At 44.3% G+C, this 17534-nt stretch overlaps 1 protein-coding gene across 4 annotated transcripts in view; it reads left to right on the top strand.

Annotated features, from left to right (window-relative positions):
• Nucleotides 1-17534, top strand: part of LOC115149427 (TGF-beta receptor type-1) — an 82063-nt gene that overhangs the window by 38847 nt on the left and 25682 nt on the right. For 2 of the 4 annotated variants that reach the window (XM_029692281.1, XM_029692275.1), the window contains exons 2-3: nt 3441-3689; nt 15620-15856. In XM_029692281.1, the coding sequence (XP_029548141.1) occupies nt 3441-3689; nt 15620-15856 (486 nt within the window). The remainder of the gene's footprint in view (nt 1-3440; nt 3690-15619; nt 15857-17534) is intronic. The other 2 variants (XM_029692287.1, XM_029692294.1) reach the window with 2 other exon arrangements.

Raw genomic sequence — 17534 nt, 5'->3', positions numbered from 1 at the left:
AACCCTCGCAAGGCTGCTGGCCCAGACGGCATCCCTAGCCACGTCCTCAGAGCATGCACAGACCACCTGGCTGGTTTGTTTACGGACATATTCAATCGCTCCCTATCCCAGTCTGTTATCCCCACATGTTTCAAGATTGCTACCATTGTTCCTGTACCCAAGAAGGCAAAGATAACTGAACTAAATGACTACCACCCCGTAGCACTCACTTCTGTCATCATGAAGTGCTTTGAGAGGCTTGCCAAGGATCATATCACCTCCACCTTACCGCCCACCCTAGACCCACTTCAGTTTGCACATCACCCCCAACAGGTCCACAGATGACACAATCGCCATCACACTGCACACTGCCCTATCCCATCTGGACAAAAATAATACCCATGTAAGAATGCTGTTTGTTTACCACAGCTCAGCATTCAACACCATAGTACCCTCCAAGCTCATCATCAAGCTGGAGGCCCTGGCTCTCAACCCCGCCCTGTGCAATTGGGTCCTGGACTTTGACGTGCCGCCCCCAGGTGGTGAAGGTAGGAAACACCTCCACTTCGCTGCCCCTCAACACTGGGGCCCCACAAAGGTGCGTGCTCAGCCCTCTCATGTACTCCCTGTTCACCGACGACTGTGTGGCCATGCATGCCTCCAACTCAATCATCGAGTTTGCAGTCGACAACAGTAGTGGGCTTGATTACCAACAACAACGAGACAGCCTACAGGGAGGAGGTGAGGGCACTCGGAGTGTGGTGTCACGAAAACCACCTCTCACTCAACATCAATAAATCATAAGGAGATGATTGTGGACTTCAGCCCCCCCCCCCCCCCCCCCCCCCCATCCACATCGAAGGGACAGCAGTGGGGAAGGTGGAAAGTTTAAGTTCCTCGGCGTACACATCACAGACAAACTAAAATGGTCCACCCACACAGACAGCGTGGTGAAGAAGGCGGAACAGCTCCTCTTCAACCTCGGGAGGCTGAAGAAATTTGGCTTGCCACCCAAAACCCTGACAAACTTTTACAGATGCACAATGGAGAAAATCCTGTCGGGCTGTATCACAGCCTTGTACGGCAACTGCACCGCCCTCAACCGGAAGGCTCTCCAGAGGGGGGTGCGGTCTGCACAACGCCTCACCGGGGGCAAACTACCTGCCCTCCATGACACAGAGCACCCAATGTCACAGGAAGGCCAAAAAGATCATCAAAGACAACAACCATCCAAGCCAATGCCTGTTCACACCGCTACCATCCAGAAGGTGAGGTCAGTACAGGTGCATCAAAGCTGGGACCGAGAGATGGAAGCTTTTTTTCAATCTTAAGGCCGTCAGACTGCTAAACAGCAATCACTAACTCGGAGAGGCTGCTGCCTACATTAAGACCCAATCACTGGCCACTTTAATAAATTGATCACTAGTCACTTTAAACAATGCCACTTTAAATAATGCCACTTTAATAATGTTTTACATATCTTACATTACTCATATCACATGTGTATATACTGTATTTTATACCATCTATTGGACCTTCCCTATGCCGCTCAGCCAACGCTCATCCATATAAACTCACCAACAAAAAAAACCTTCCCTTTTTCAGGACCCTGTCTTTCAAAGATAATTTGTAAAAATCCAAATATCACAGATCTTCATTGTTAAGGGTTTAAACACTGTTTCCCATGCTTGTTCAATGAACCATATATATATATATATATATATATATAAAAAAAATCGGCCTTTTAAAATTGGTAAATCGGCTATTTTTGGCGATGAAAAATCAATCGGTCGACCTCCTAATACCAACCAAAAAATAACTCCGGAATGATTTCTTCCCCACAAAAAAGGAACTCAACAAAGCGCATGATAAAATAACAGAGTGCACGCGTGTGTGTGTACACGATGCGTGTTCTGAGTGAGTTTACAGCTAGGCTAAAAGCAACAGATGAATAGCTACAGTGCAACACAAACATTTTTTTTTGTAATAATGACAATAACAACAATACTGAATGAACAATGAACTTTTTAACTTGATACATAAATAAAATCAATTTAGTCTCAAATAAATAATGAAACATGTTCAATTTGGTTTAAATTATGTAAAAGTGCAATATGTGCCATGTAAAAAAGCTAACGTTTAAGTTCCTTGCTCAGATCATGAGAACATATGAAAGCTGGTGGTTCCTTTTAATATGAGTCTTCAATATTCCCAGTTAAGAAGTTTTAGGTTGTAGTTATTATAGGACCATTTCTCTCTGTACCATTTGTATTTCATATACCTTTGACTTGGATGTTCTTATCGGCACTATAGTATTGCCAGCCTAATCTCGGGAGTTGATAGGCTTGAAGTCATTAACAGAGCTGTGCTTCAAGAATTGCTAAGAGCTGCTGGCAAACGCAGGAAAGTGCTGTTTGAATGAATGCTTACGAGCCTGCTGCTGCCTACCACCGCTCAGTCAGATTGCTCTATCAAATATCAAATCATAGACTTAATTATAATATAATAAACACAGAAATACAAGCCTTAGGTCATTAATATGGTCAAATCCGGAAACTATCATTTCAAAAACAAAACGTTTATTCTTTCAGTGAAATACGGAACCGTTCTGTATTTTATAGAACGGGTGGCAACCCTAAGTCTAAATATTGCTGTTACATTGCACAACCTTCAATGTTATGTCATAATTCTGGCAAATTAATTACGGTCTTTGTTAGGAAGAAATGGTCTTCACACAGTTCGCCATGAGCCAGGCGGCCCAAACTGTTGCATATACCCCGACTCTGCTTGCACTGAACGCAAGAGAAGTGACACAATGTCCCTAGTTAATATTGCCTGCTAACATGAAATTCTGTTAACTAAATATGCAGGTTTAAAAAAATATACTTGTCTATTGATTTTAAGAAAGGCATTGAGGTTTATGGTTAGGTACATTGGAGCAACGGTTGTGCTTTTTTTTCGCAAATGTGCTTTTGTTAAATCATCACCCATTTGGCGAAGTAGGCTGTGTTTCAATGATAAATTAACAGGCACCGCATTGATTATATGCAACGCAGGACAAGCTAGTTAACTACATATGCTTGATGATGTTACTTGTTTAACTAGTGATTATGTTAGTTTTTATTTATTTTTATAAGATAAGTTTAATGCTGGCTAGCTATTTACCTTGCCTACTTGCTGCACTCGCGTAACAGGTGGTCAGCCTGCCACGCAGTCACCTCGTGGACTGCAATGTAATCGGCGTCCAAAAATGCAGATTACCGATTTGTTATGAACTTGAAATCGGCCCTAATTAATCGGTCATTCCGATTTGAATCGGTTGACCTCTAGTATTAATCTCTCTCTCCTTTGTCCTCTCTCTTGTTCCCTCCCATGCTTTCTATCGCTACCTCTCTCTTTCTCTCTTCCTCTCTCTGTCTCTCTACCTGAATCTCTATGTTCCATCACTCTTCTTCCGCCAGCCCTGCAGTGCTATTGCCAGCGCTGTCTCAACTCCACGTGCACCACGGACGGCCTGTGCTTCGTGACGGTCATGAAGTCTGGCAGCCGGCTCACCACCGAGCGCAGCATGTGCGTGCACGAGAGCGAGCTGATCCCGCGCGATCGCCCCTTCATCTGCGCACCCTCCACCAAGGACGACACGGGCATCTACCCAATGTGCTGCGCCTCCGACTGGTGCAACAAGAACCCCAACCTCAGCGTCTTCCCAGGTCCGTCCCCATCTCTCACTGTCAGTCAGTCCCTTCCCTCATGGGTGCATCTCAATAGAGCAGAGAGCTGACCCTTAATAAGTAACTTAGTGCAGTTAGCCAGTCCCAATACAAATGTAGTGTAGTTAGCCAGTCCCAATACCAACGCAGTGCAGTTAGCCAGTCCCAATACCAACGCAGTGCAGTTAGCCAGTCCCAATACCAACGCAGTGCAGTTAGCCAGTCCCAATACCAACGCAGTGCAGTTAGCCAGTCCCAATACCAACGCAGTGCAGTTAGCCAGTCCCAATACCAACGCAGTGCAGTTAGCCAGTCCCAATACCAACGCAGTGCAGTTAGCCAGTCCCAATACCAACGCAGTGCAGTTAGCCAGTGTCTATTACAAATGCATCATTTTTTGTGTTGTGGTCCAGCTAAGTTGTTGCAGTTATCAGGAGTAGACTGCTATCTTTGGCAACAGATTGGATTAATATTCATTGCACTTTGAGAGTAGTTTGAGTGAGGTGCTGTGTGGTTACCTAACTGCTCCATTACTGAACTAATTTCTACCTCTGCATCCTTATTCCTGATTGGTGTATCTATAAATATTGAGATCATTTCGTCACGAATGTTCATGTCCCCCCCCCTGAGCATCATCCACCCACACACACACACACACACACACACACACGTCCCTTATTATACATGTTATTACCTTGCCAGTCTTGAGTATCCTTACCTATCAATTATAATAATCATACCACCCTTCTGTCTGGCCATTCCGAACTGCCAGCACGACGACGACTCCATCAAAACACATCTTTACAACTGCCCTCAGCACAGAAATCATAGTATTAGAATTATGACAGAAATAGCCCTCTGAGAATTAGGGATATGCACGGTTATTTGTATAGCTGACCTGACGTTTGTATTCGAATACTAGTGTATTTATTTTTTGTTTATTTTGAAACTGAAAAGGCTTTAAAAAAAATATTCAAGGTATTTTAACTTTATTTAAGCAAGGAGTTACCATTTTGAGACCAGGGTCTCTTTCACAAGGGAGCCCTACGTAAACCATTGAATATTAAATGCCATATTAAAACAAGTAAAATACAGCACAACACAAATGTTCAAGAAAAATGATAACGTTCCTCAATTAGAAGGTCCCCAAACAATATAAAAAATTAAACAAATTTAAATTATAAAAAAATGTAAATTGTAAAAATTTGCCCAAGTTGTTCCAGAACATCCAGTTGTTTGTGGTTGGTTCCAGCAATGAGGTGTTTTAAAATTAAAAGTGCATTTACCTAGTTTCAGTGGAGACCGAAGGAACCTCAAGCATTAACCAACTTTGTGAACGGGTTGGTTAAAACAGAAATCATGCATTGTGTCCTATCTGACAGCTAATTTTCAAACCACTTGCAAAGAAGCTTGATCCAGGCCTATTTCAGTCAGCCTTTGAATGAGAATGTAATGGTAAACAGTGTTGAAGGCCTTGGAAACGTCTATAAATAAGGCAGCGCAATGTGTGTGTATATATATATTTTTTTATTATTTTAAGTGTAGTAGCTGAAACGGATACTTTGTCCAGGTCTAAAACCTGACTGGTGCACATTTTAGAATAGAATAAGAAGTTAAAGTTGTTAGTTAAGAGTTGGGATTGAGATTTGACTACATCCCAAAAGGGTAGCTGGATTCCCACCATTCTCACATACTTTTTGAATTGTGTATGTTGACTTTGTTTTTCTAACCAGAGAGACATTTTTCTAAAATGTCTGAAGGACAACCAGTTAGATGTAGTTATCAGTCAATTGAGCCTTAGCCCAAGCAAAATGTGTTTCCTGTAATTTTCAGACAATTCATGCATGAAACAAGGGGTTGATCTATCCTTTACTTTTATTTGTTTTATTTATTTTTTATATGATTGTTCTTATCTGCAACAGTGTTAAACAGAGAAGTAAAACAATTTAGGACCTGCTCTGAGTCAGATATAGATAACACAATCCCCCAGTCACACATCACCAGATCAGACATAAAATGCTGCTCATTAAAATTCCTAAAATTGGCGGAACGGTCTAAGGTACTGCATCGCAGTGCTTGAGGCGTCACTACAGACCTGGTTTGATCCCGGGCTGTGTCGCAGCCTGCCGCGACCACGAGACCCATAAGGCGGCGCACAATTGGCCCAGCGTCATCCTGGTTAGGGGAGGGTTTGGCTAGCCGGGATGTCCTTGTCCCATCGCGCTCTAGCGACTTCTGTGGTGAGTCGGGCGCATGCGCACTGACACAGTCACCAGTTCTACTGTGTTTCCTCCGACACATTGGTGCTGCTGGCTTCCGGGTTAAGCGAGCAGTGTGTCAAGAAGCAGTGCGTCTTGGCAGGGTCGTGTTTCGGAGGACACATGGCTCTCGACCTCCGCCTCTCCTGAGTCCCTTACAGCAGCGATGGGATAAGACACTAACAACCAATTGGAAATTGAGGAGAAACTGGGGTAAAAATAAATAATGTATTTGTAATGTGTGGTAGCTTTGCATTTAGGAAGCTTAGCATCTCTTATGCATTGGGATAATGGTCACTGAGCTCATTAAAAAGATTCCATTGGCAGTATACTTATGAGGGGCATTTGTTGGAATACTATCTAAAAGGGGAGATTTTTCTGGGTGTTTTAAAGTTGGGGTGAGTTGGTTTAGATCAAATCAAACTTTATTTGTCACATGCGCCAAATACAACAAGTGTAGACTTGACTGTGAAACGCTTACTTATTACAAGCCCTTAACCAACAGTGCAGTTCAAGAAGAGTTAAGAAAATATTTACCAAGTATAATAAAAGGTAACACAATAAGAATAACAATAACGAGGCTATATACAGGGGGCACCGGTACCGAGTCAGTGTGCTGGGGTACAGGCTAGTTGAGGTAATCTGTACATGTAGGAGGGGGTGAAGTGACTATGCATAGATAACAAACAAACAAACAAACAAACACAGAGAGTAGCAGCAGTGTACAAAAGGGATGGGGTGGTGTGTGTCAATGTAAATTGTCCGGTGGTGATTTTATTAATTGTTCAGCAGTCTTATGGCTTGGGGGTAGAAGCTGTTGAGGGGCCTTTTGGTCCTAAGCTAGACGCTCCGGTACCGCTTGCCGTGCGGTAGCAGAGAGAACAGTCTATAACTTGGGTGACTGGAGTCTCTGACATTTTGATGGGCTTTCCTCTATAGTTATCAGTTGAGTTAGATTTGTCTCAGTAGCAATATCTTATTACTTGTTTAGTGCATGTGTAATGTTAGCACTCCGCATTCTCCTTCCTATTCTGTTCGGATGCCAACTGTGCTTTTTTTTTAAGAACCTGAGGTCGCTCCCAAAACAAATCGAAGTTGTCAATAAAGTCCAACGCATTTTTGGAGGAGGGTAAAAAAATAAAATAATAATAATAATAATAATAATAATAATAATAATAATAATAATAATTCAAGAGTCCAGTGCGTATAGCGTGGAGAAGTGATCAATTCTAAGACTATATGTTAAGATGGGGCTGGAAAGACCAATCCGCTTGCCATCAGCCTGTCTCAACTTCCTCGATTTGCCGACAGCTTGATGTCAATAGTACCGGCATGCACAACTACCATTTGCAGCTCAGAGTTTCGGTCTAGAATGACCTTTTAAGCTCACGAGTAATATCTCGCACCAGGAAAGCAGAATGTCTTTGCTCCGGCAACCACCACATCCCGTACAATAGAACTCCCTACAATGGCCACACTAGGAGGGGGAGGTCATGGATTTCCATGCTGTGCGGGGGCCGCGGCCTAGCTTGCGCTGGGTACTGTGGTGGGGTGAGCGTTCGGAGGGCCCTGGTGAAGGGCCGCGACGCTGCTTGATGGCCACAGGTCTTGACGAGAGGGCAGGGGGTGGGTGCGTTGGGGTGGATATCTTCTCCTACCTCTAATTCTCTGGTTCTCGTCAGAGGGAAGTGTCAATACGGGACACTGGTCCATATCCATGTTAGAATCCCCAGCAGCCACTGCAGAGGGACTCCAGTCTCCTGGTCTATATCCATGTTAGAATACCCAGCAGCCACTGCAGAGGGACTCCAGTCTCCTGGTCTATATCCATGTTAGAATACCCAGCAGCCACTGCAGAGGGACTCCAGTCTCCTGGTCTATATCCATGTTAGAATCCCCAGCAGCCACTGCAGAGGGACTCCAGTCTCCTGGTCTATATCCATGTTAGAATCCCCAGCAGCCACTGCAGAGGGACTCCAGTCTCCTGGTCTATATCCATGTTAGAATCCCCAGCAGCCACTGCAGAGGGACTCCAGTCTCCTGGTCTATATCCATGTTAGAATCCCCAGCAGCCACTGCAGAGGGACTCCAGTCTCCTGGTCTATATCCATGTTAGAATCCCCAGCAGCCACTGCAGAGGGACTCCAGTCTCCTGGTCTATATCCATGTTAGAATCCCCAGCAGCCACTGCAGAGGGACTCCAGTCTCCTGGTCTATATCCATGTTAGAATCCCCAGCAGCCACTGCAGAGGGACTCCAGTCTCCTGGTCTATATCCATGTTAGAATCCCCAGCAGCCACTGCAGAGGGACTCCAGTCTCCTGGTCTATATCCATGTTAGAATCCCCAGCAGCCACTGCAGAGGGACTCCAGTCTCCTGGTCTATATCCATGTTAGAATCCCCAGCAGCCACTGCAGAGGGACTCCAGTCTCCTGGTCTATATCCATGTTAGAATCCCCAGCAGCCACTGCAGAGGGACTCCAGTCTCCTGGTCTATATCCATGTTAGAATCCCCAGCAGCCACTGCAGAGGGACTCCAGTCTCCTGGTCTATATCCATGTTAGAATACCCAGCAGCCACTGCAGAGGGACTCCAGTCTCCTGGTCTATATCCATGTTAGAATCCCCAGCAGCCACTGCAGAGGGACTCCAGTCTCCTGGTCTATATCCATGTTAGAATCCCCAGCAGCCACTGCAGAGGGACTCCAGTCTCCTGGTCTATATCCATGTTAGAATACCCAGCAGCCACTGCAGAGGGACTCCAGTCTCGACGAGCACCTGGGATGATCCCCTTGATTGTTTAGCAGTGTGGCATCTAAATCAGCGTTCGGCTTTGAAGTGTCCTTGTTCAGAGCGAGGTGCTCATAGAGAAGCTTGATTCACTCATAGTTCTGTGGTCTGATAAGAGTTGTCTACACTTATTACAAGGTCTGTAAAATCTTCTTCTTTACTACCGTCAACATGTTGCAGGTGTCCAGTGGACCCATGGAACACCCAAAATAAAACACTTAAAACAAAAGTATTACGTATATAAACAACAAACCAAGTGTGACCAGTATTTCACGTTCCCGAAGTGACAAGTGATGGAAGTATGTAACATTGTTACATGTGAGTATATAGACATTTCAAATGATTCATTTAATAAAACGATGAACTTGTCAATGTAGTTTTTGTCATGTGCGCCCCATTAAAAAGACCGGTAGCCGACAGCTAGCCTTTACGTGTATATCTTGTTGTTTATTTTGGCCAATCAAAGCGGCAAAGAGCTACAATGTGTAGCAAGTTGAGTGAGGGTTCACTAATGCAACGCAAGATGGAATAAAATGAGGGAATTGAAAGTTAGCAAAATGAGGCAAGAGTAGGCTACAACAAGCAACCATCAGGTAGGCTGTTTTATCTGAATGTGGTTGGGGAGAAAGTACATCATGTAGCCACAATTAGCCTAGCTAGCTACAGTATAGCTAGTTTCTCTAGGCTACTCCAGTCAAGACAGGAACTGTTATATGGGATGATAAATAACATTGTCTGCTACAAGTCAGATAGCTGAGTTGCCTTGGCTACTGGTTCTCTCTCTGCCTCCATCGACTCGCTCCAATCCCATAGCGGCCCCTCCACATCTGCAGCAATAGAGCACCAGCCTCTCTCCCAGAAGCTCTCAGGTTAAAAATGTAAGTTGAAAAAAAAACACGTCTTTACAGTGAACTATTTGGTTAACTATTTAACTAACTACACTGAATAACAATATAAACGTAACACGTAAAGTTTCATGAGCCCATGTTTCATGAGCTGAAATAAAAGATCCCAGTAATTTTCCATATGCACAAAAAGCTTAATTCTCAACTTTTTGCCTCAAATGTGTACATCCCTGTTAGTGAGCATTTCTCCTTTGTCTAGATAATCCATCCACCTGAAAGGTGTGACATATCAAGAAGCTGATTAAACAGCATGATCATTACTAAGGCTGTCCCTGACAACAACAACAAAAAAACATCTTTGTCGACCAATCGATTGGTAGAAATGTTTAAACGTGTATTTTCCATATGTAGACATATCCTATGTGTTTTAATCAAATCAACTATATTAAATGAATGAGTTTGTCTGATGCTTTAAGTGAACTGTTTGATGAAATAACTAAGACACACAAATGACTAAAGGGAGAGTCCGCCCGCAATTGATTTTATTCTGCTGGGCCTGACTCGGACTTGCTGCACTGTGTTAAAAGAAAATACAGCGATTGACTGTGACGAGCACCTGTTCTTTCTCTCTCTCTCCTCTTTGCTGCAGCGTCCACCACAGAAATTGTGTCGTGCTGTCTGTGTTGCTGAAACATAATTACAGCCATTTCTGACTGAAAAGTTGTTACCTTAATCCCTCATTTGTTTAGGATAAACATTTTCTATTCCCTCAAACCTTGCTCTCTTTATGTGACATGTATGTAGGACTGACCTCATTTAGTCGTTTGGTCGATAGGCTGTTGGTCAACTGAGATTATTTTAGTTGAGCAGTGGCAAATATTTTATTTATTTATTATGGCACACGAGACACCTGTCTCATTCACGCCTCTGAATGGACTAATCCACTGCGGAGGCACACCAGTACCACCAGCTGTACGTTTACCCTTAATTACCACCAGCTGTACGTTTACCCTTAATTACCACCAGCAGTACGTTTACCCTTAATTACCACCAGCTGTACGTTTACCCTTAATTACCACCAGCTGTACGTTTACCCTTAATTACCACCAGCTGTACGTTTACCCTTAATTACCACCAGCTGTACGTTTACCCTTAATTACCACCAGCTGTACCTTTACCCTTAATTACCACCAGCTGTACCTTTACCCTTAATTACCACCAGCTGTACATTTACCCTTAATTACCACCAGCTGTACATTTACCCTTAATTACCACCAGCTGTACATTTACCCTTAATTACCACCAGCTGTACATTTACCCTTAATTACCACCAGCTGTACATTTACCCTTAATTACCACCAGCTGTACGTTTACCCTTAATTACCACCAGCTGTACGTTTACCCTTAATTACCACCAGCTGTACATTTACCCTTAATTACTGTCATTTCTCATCTACAAAGTTTATTTTGTAATTTCTGTTCAATGAGTTCAATATATTATTATTTATTATTACAGTCTTCATTGTAGGAGTGGACACATTATTTGCAGAGCGTACAACCTAGGCGACACTTGGTTTATTTCATTCTATTTACAAGTTGTCCGTTTATTTCATTGTCTTCTGTTTGGAGCGCTCCTGCCAAATCTTGAGTAAGGACAAGCACCTGATTTACGCATAGAAGTAGGCCAAGGCTACCTGAACTGCGTGTAAATGTAGGCCTATAAATGTTGATTGTCTTAACTCTCCATCACTGTGGAGCTTCTCAAAGTAATTTTTCTTCACTTCAAAAAGTAACTAAGTCTGTTTTTATTTTTTTACATCCATTGAGAATGACAATACTTCCTCAACATAGCCTATTGGAAAAATCTTTCCAGCTCCCTTTCGATAACCACTCAGCATGAAAGGAGACAACATGTCATGCTCTGATCTGGTGGAAATGTCATAAAATAGGTCTGCCTCATTACTTCTTTTCCCTTTGTGCAAATAGCCTTCAGTTGTGTCTGTCTGTTCGGCGCTCAATGGCACAGGAAACTCTGAGGGCCCAGAATATTTTCTACAATGTTGCAAGTTTGCTACTGTGAGCTTCACACCTGACCCAAGTGAATAGTTGTTTCAGTGTTTTTGAAGTTCCGTGCAGACAGGCCTTGCATAGCCAAAGTGATTTATAGTATATTTATTTTCTACCTGCAGGCTGCAATGTATGTATTTGTTGGCTTTATGTAAGTCTACACGACGACAATAGAAGTTACTTATAAATGTATATTTTCATTTCGATAGAATTTTGATTAACCACATGTCATTGATTTTGAGATATGAAAACTTTATAAATTAAATGAAACCCTTCCACCAAAATCTGCATATGAAAATCATAACTGGCACGCAGATCAGTAGAAATGGTAGGATAACTTGGCACTCCACATGGACTAGGTTGCCGACCGCTGGTGTAACCTATTACCGGTACCTTCAGGAGCCTAATGGCAGAATCTGTGATGGCCAGCAGCAGCGGCCCGTGGGAGGAGCAGGGTCGAGATTTTTTCCCCTCTTCTGGTTAGGCTTTATGGATCTCTGGCTCCCTCTTAGTAATTTGTGTCTTCATTTTTTTTATTGCAGTGCTTAAGGCCTTTGACAGGCTCAGTAGCCTACATATTGTCGATTTTATTCAAAAATTGTGTGTCTATATATCAAAAATACCGGTTTTCAAATTTCGACCAGTCGATTGGTCAAAAGAACAGATGAGTCTCCATCGACCAAAATAAAAAAATATTGTCGGGGACAGCCCTACCTATATGCATTGCATGCACGTGACCAATAGGGCCTGACCTATAGCATATTATAAACACATCAATAAATTGGTTATAACAAACTCTGAAAACCGTAACACGTGACAGGGAAATGGATGTGAGAAATAAACTCGAAACGGGGGAATGTTTACTGGTTGCTCAGGAGGTAAAGGGGAAGTCGGATGTGTGGAATAAATTTAACTTGTTGTGGGAAAAAAAACTGGAGATCCAAGAAGGTAAGGAACAAATGCTGCATGCATATTATGTGTGACTAACAGGTGCTGTTAGATTACAATATAATTGTTCTGACCGTTTAGAACAATGTAAACAACACTAAATACATGATAGTCAGACCAGAGTCTGTTTTAGCATTTTGTTGCGAAGCCTTTATTACAGCAAAGACTAAAAACAGTCGCATTCATTCGAGAATGGAACGGTTTCAAATCATGAATGACTCCTATGCTGTGATGACATGAACAAAATAAATGATTGATTGATTCAGTAGCCCATAGAAGTATTGAAGTATAGGCCTAAGTTGATTTTAAAGACTAAACAGGATGCGCTCTTAGGCCAACAGCTCAATGGTGGTTATACAAGGCTGCTATACTAAGCCTTACTAATGATAATGACATTACTGATTTATTATAATGTTAATCATAATAACAATAAGGAGATCAAGGAAAAAGCAGGGTTATTATTATAAATAAATATTTTTCTGACGATTTTAGAATAGTGTAAACAACACTAAATCAATTCTGAATAACACCAGACAAGCTGGTCTAATGAGGAAAAGTATAAAGCCTTTAATTACAGCATAGCAAAGATTAGACATTTTGTGAAATTGTTTATCCGACATGTTGTGGTTGCCTGAGGCTTTGTGCTCACGGTAATCAGTAGAGTATTAAACACTCAAACAGGTAACAGAAGCAGGATCTGTCTTCTTTCTGTAGATATTTATGGATTATTTATTATAGCTAATGAAACTGGGTTTGCACAACGGTAGATTTTTTTTCTTCGCCAACTGTCAGAAAGCGTCTCAGGGAAGCTCATTTGTGTGCTCGTCGTCCTCACCAGGGTCTTGACCTGACTGTAGTTCAGCGTCGTAACCGACTTCTTCAGTGGGCAAATACTCACCTTCGATGGCCACTGGCACGTTGAATAAGTGTGCTCTTCACGGATGAATCCTGGTTTCAACTGTACCGGGCAGATGGCAGAGAGCGTGTGTTGTGTGGGCAAGTGGTTTGCTGATTTCAGCATTGTGAACAGAGTGCCCCATGGTGGCAGTGGGGTGATGGTATGGGCAGGCATAAGCTATGGACAACAAACACAATTGCATTTTATTGATGGCAATTTGAATTCCGAGATACCGTGACAAGATCCTGAGGCCCATTGTCGCGCCATTCATCCGCCACCATCACTTCATGTTTCAGCATGATAATGCACGGCCCCATGTCACAAGGATCTGTACACAATTCCTGGAAGTTGAAAATATCCCAGTTCTTCTATGGCCTGCATACTCAGCAGACATGTCACCCATTGAGCATGTTTGGGATGCTCTGGAACGTGGTGTACGACAGCGCGTTCTACGGAATCAGTAGAGTATTAAACATTCAAACCGGTAACAGAAGCAGGATCTGTCTTCTTTCTGTAGATATTTATGGATGATTTATTGTAGCTAATGAGCCAAAAGGCTTTCTGATCCATGCCCCTACTTTTTTAAAGGTCTCTGTGACCAACCAATACATATCTGTATTCCCAGTCATGTGAAATCCATAGATTAGGTCCTAATGAATGTATTTTAATTGACAGATTTTCCTTTACATATGAACTGGTGTTCATTAAAATCTTAGGAGTTGTTGCATGTTGCCATTTATATTTTTTTTGTTCGGTGTAGAATATCTGGATATTCAACAAAAATGAATGATGCTATTCGAATAGTGAAATTATTTCAAACCCTCATCCCTACTGAGAATGCACTATATAGGTGGAGGAGGCCCAGAACCCTGTTTTAAAGGATCAACCTAGGTTAGCCGATACCCGTTTTTAGTGGAGGTGTTTGAATGAACGTATTCCAGCTTCACGAAGCATTTATTTCTGGCATCGCTGTCTGTATAGGGACATGTAAATGTTGTCGACAACAGATGGCTTTTGCCCACACAGTGTAGTGGCCCTGTTTTCACCAAACTCCCAACAATTCTCTGCCGTTGCACAACGTAAGCCCAACTCTGACATGTTTTTTATTTTAATTTTTAAGTGTTTGCCGAATGCCTTGTACCAGGGAGCACGCTGTTCCAGGGACATTTAATACAAGGCAGTGGTTCTCAAACGGCTCCTTAAGGACCACCAGACGTTTCACAATGTTGTTGTAGCCCTGAACTAGCTCACCTGATTGACCTAGTGAAAGGCTTGATGATTAGTGGACCAGTTGAATCAGGTGTGCTAGCTCTGGAAAAAATAAAGTACCTGGAATAGCTGAGGGTCCCCGAACTTTATTTATTTTTCCTTGCTTCCCCAAGCGATGTTTACAAAGATGGCCACCCCCTAGTGAGTCATGTTTTGTTTTCTAACTATTAGAGATAATGTACAGGCTATTGAGCGGCCAACACAGTAGGAGCCTTTATCAGTCTTGTGATCAAAACAAGATTTTCCAGCAGCTTGGGGTTTTGAGAAGCTTCTCTTCCATTACTATTGATGTAGCTTCGTGTCACCATGGGTCATCCTTTAGGCATGTACTGTAACGACTTATGAATGCCTATTAACCAGTGACTTGTCTGTGTCACGAGTGTCTTCACCAAGCGTATGAGCCATCCAATTCATAACTTTCATATATTGGATGCCTTTCGACGACAAGGACCCCTGGAGCCAAGACCAGGTAATGGTCAGACATTTTTGGGGAGCACTGGTGTGTGTAGGTATTCTGGGTATTGTAGGTTACCTGTCCTTTTTGTACCCAGCACTTAATGGGTGTACAATTGGTCCTCACTCCATGCTATCTCAATCAACGGCCCGTTCACCCACTCTTATCCCGGGACCATCTCCACATACAGCGGGTTGGGAGTTATCTGATTTGTCCCATCTGAATGTGGAACTATTTGTAAAGAATCAATTATGTTGAAAGTTGCCAAATAGATGAACTCCTATGAATAGTTAATGTCTATTGTGGCGTGTCTGGCCAGAGTGGATTTTTTTGTTGTTGTTGTGTCTAATTCTTTTTAAAATCCTTTTTTAATATTCTCCCTTCCCTTTCACCATCCCGTAGTGCCGACGGTGAAGCCGGTTCCTCTGGGGCCTGTGGCTCTGGCGGCAGTGATCGCGGGGCCCGTGTGCGTGCTGTGCTTCGTGCTGGTGCTGGTCTTCTACATTTGCCATAGCCGGGTGGGTGTTCATCACCGCGTGCCCAACGAGGAGGATCCCACCATGGATCACCCCTTCCTCACCGTGGGTTCCACCCTCAAAGACCTCATCTACGACATGACCACCTCTGGCTCCGGCTCTGGTGGGTTAGGGAGCTGTGGGGTTTTGGGAGGGGGATGTGTGTAGACTGTGTGTAGAGTGTTCTCTGCTCATGCAGGACAGCGTATGTTTTATATTATTTAAGTTTCTGTTTCTCTATTTGCGTGTGTCGCGTTAGTAACGCAGCCCGACGGTGTGTCGCGTTAGTAACGCAGCCCGGCGGTGTGTCGCGTTAGTAACGCAGCCCGGCGGTGTGTCGCGTTAGTAACGCAGCCCGGCGGTGTGCCGCGTTAGTAACGCAGCCCGGCGGTGTGTCGCGTTAGTAACGCAGCCCGGCGGTGTGTCGCGTTAGTAACGCAGCCCGGCGGTGTGTCGCGTTAGTAACGCAGCCCGGCGGTGTGCCGCGTTAGTAACGCAGCCCGGCGGTGTGCCGCGTTAGTAACGCAGCCCGGCGGTGTGCCGCGTTAGTAACGCAGCCCGGCGGTGTGCCGCGTTAGTAACGCAGCCCGGCGGTGTGTTTTATCTGCTAAGGTGTGGCTTCTTGAGTTGCGTCTCTTTGTTTGCCCTTTGTGTGTTTGTGTGCAATTGTATCAGAGTACTATTTTTCTGTGCGTGCGCTTACCAGCATGCGTCTCTGTGTGAGTGTGTGAATTACTTTGCCAGTGTGTGTAGCTACAGAACAGCTCTTAGGGAGCCACCCTGCTGTGACATGGTGGGGCAGACTGAGCCACTGACTCGCTCTCTCCCTCCCTCTCCCTCCCTCCCTCCCTCCCTCTCTCCCTCTCTCTCCCTCTGTGTGGTGAGTGTGTAGTGAAAGCAGCAGTTATCTTATCGGTCCATCTCTGGCTCAGATGGGCTCTGCCTTAGCCATGGCGTAATGGGAGCAGAGCTGTGCAGGGCTCTAATGACAGGGTGGTGTTATTGGAGCGGTGCAGGGCTCTAATGACAGGGTGGTGTTATTGGAGCGGGGCTCTGATGACAGGGTGGTGTTATTGGAGCGGTGCAGGGCTCTGATGACAGGGTGGTGTTATTGGAGCGGTGCAGGGCTCTAATGACAGGGTGGTGTTATTGGTGCAGGGCTCTAATGACAGGGTGGTGTTATTGGTGCAGGGCTCTAATGACAGGGTGGTGTTATTGGAGCGGTGCAGGGCTCTAATGACAGGGTGGTGATATTGGAGCGGTGCAGGGCTCTGATGACAGGGTGGTGTTATTGGTGCAGGGCTCTAATGACAGGTTGGTGTTATTGGAGCGGTGCAGGGCTCTGATGACAGGGTGGTGTTATTGGAGCGGTGCAGGGCTCTAATGACAGGGTGGTGTTATTGGAGCGGGGCTCTAATGACAGGGTGGTGTTATTGGAGCGGGGCTCTAATGACAGGGTGGTGTTATTGGAGCGGTGCGGGGCTCTAATGACAGGGTGGTGTTATTGGAGCGGTGCAGGGCTCTAATGACAGGGTGGTGTTATTGGAGCGGTGCAGGGCTCTAATGACAGGGTGGTGTTATTGGAGCGGTGCAGGGCTCTAATGACAGGGTGGTGTTATTGGAGCGGTGCAGGGCTCTAATGACAGGGTGGTGTTATTGGAGCGGTGCAGGGCTCTAATGACAGGGTGGCGTTATTGGTGCAGGGCTCTAATGACAGGGTGGTGATATTGGAGCGGTGCAGGGCTCTAATGACAGGGTGGTGTTATTGGTGCAGGGCTCTAATGACAGGGTGGCGATATTGG

The sequence above is a fragment of the Salmo trutta genome, chromosome 2 (genome assembly GCF_901001165.1).
Source record: "Salmo trutta chromosome 2, fSalTru1.1, whole genome shotgun sequence".
In the NCBI taxonomy this organism is placed as follows: domain Eukaryota; kingdom Metazoa; phylum Chordata; class Actinopteri; order Salmoniformes; family Salmonidae; genus Salmo; species Salmo trutta.
This window is presented reverse-complemented; position numbering and strand designations above follow the sequence as displayed.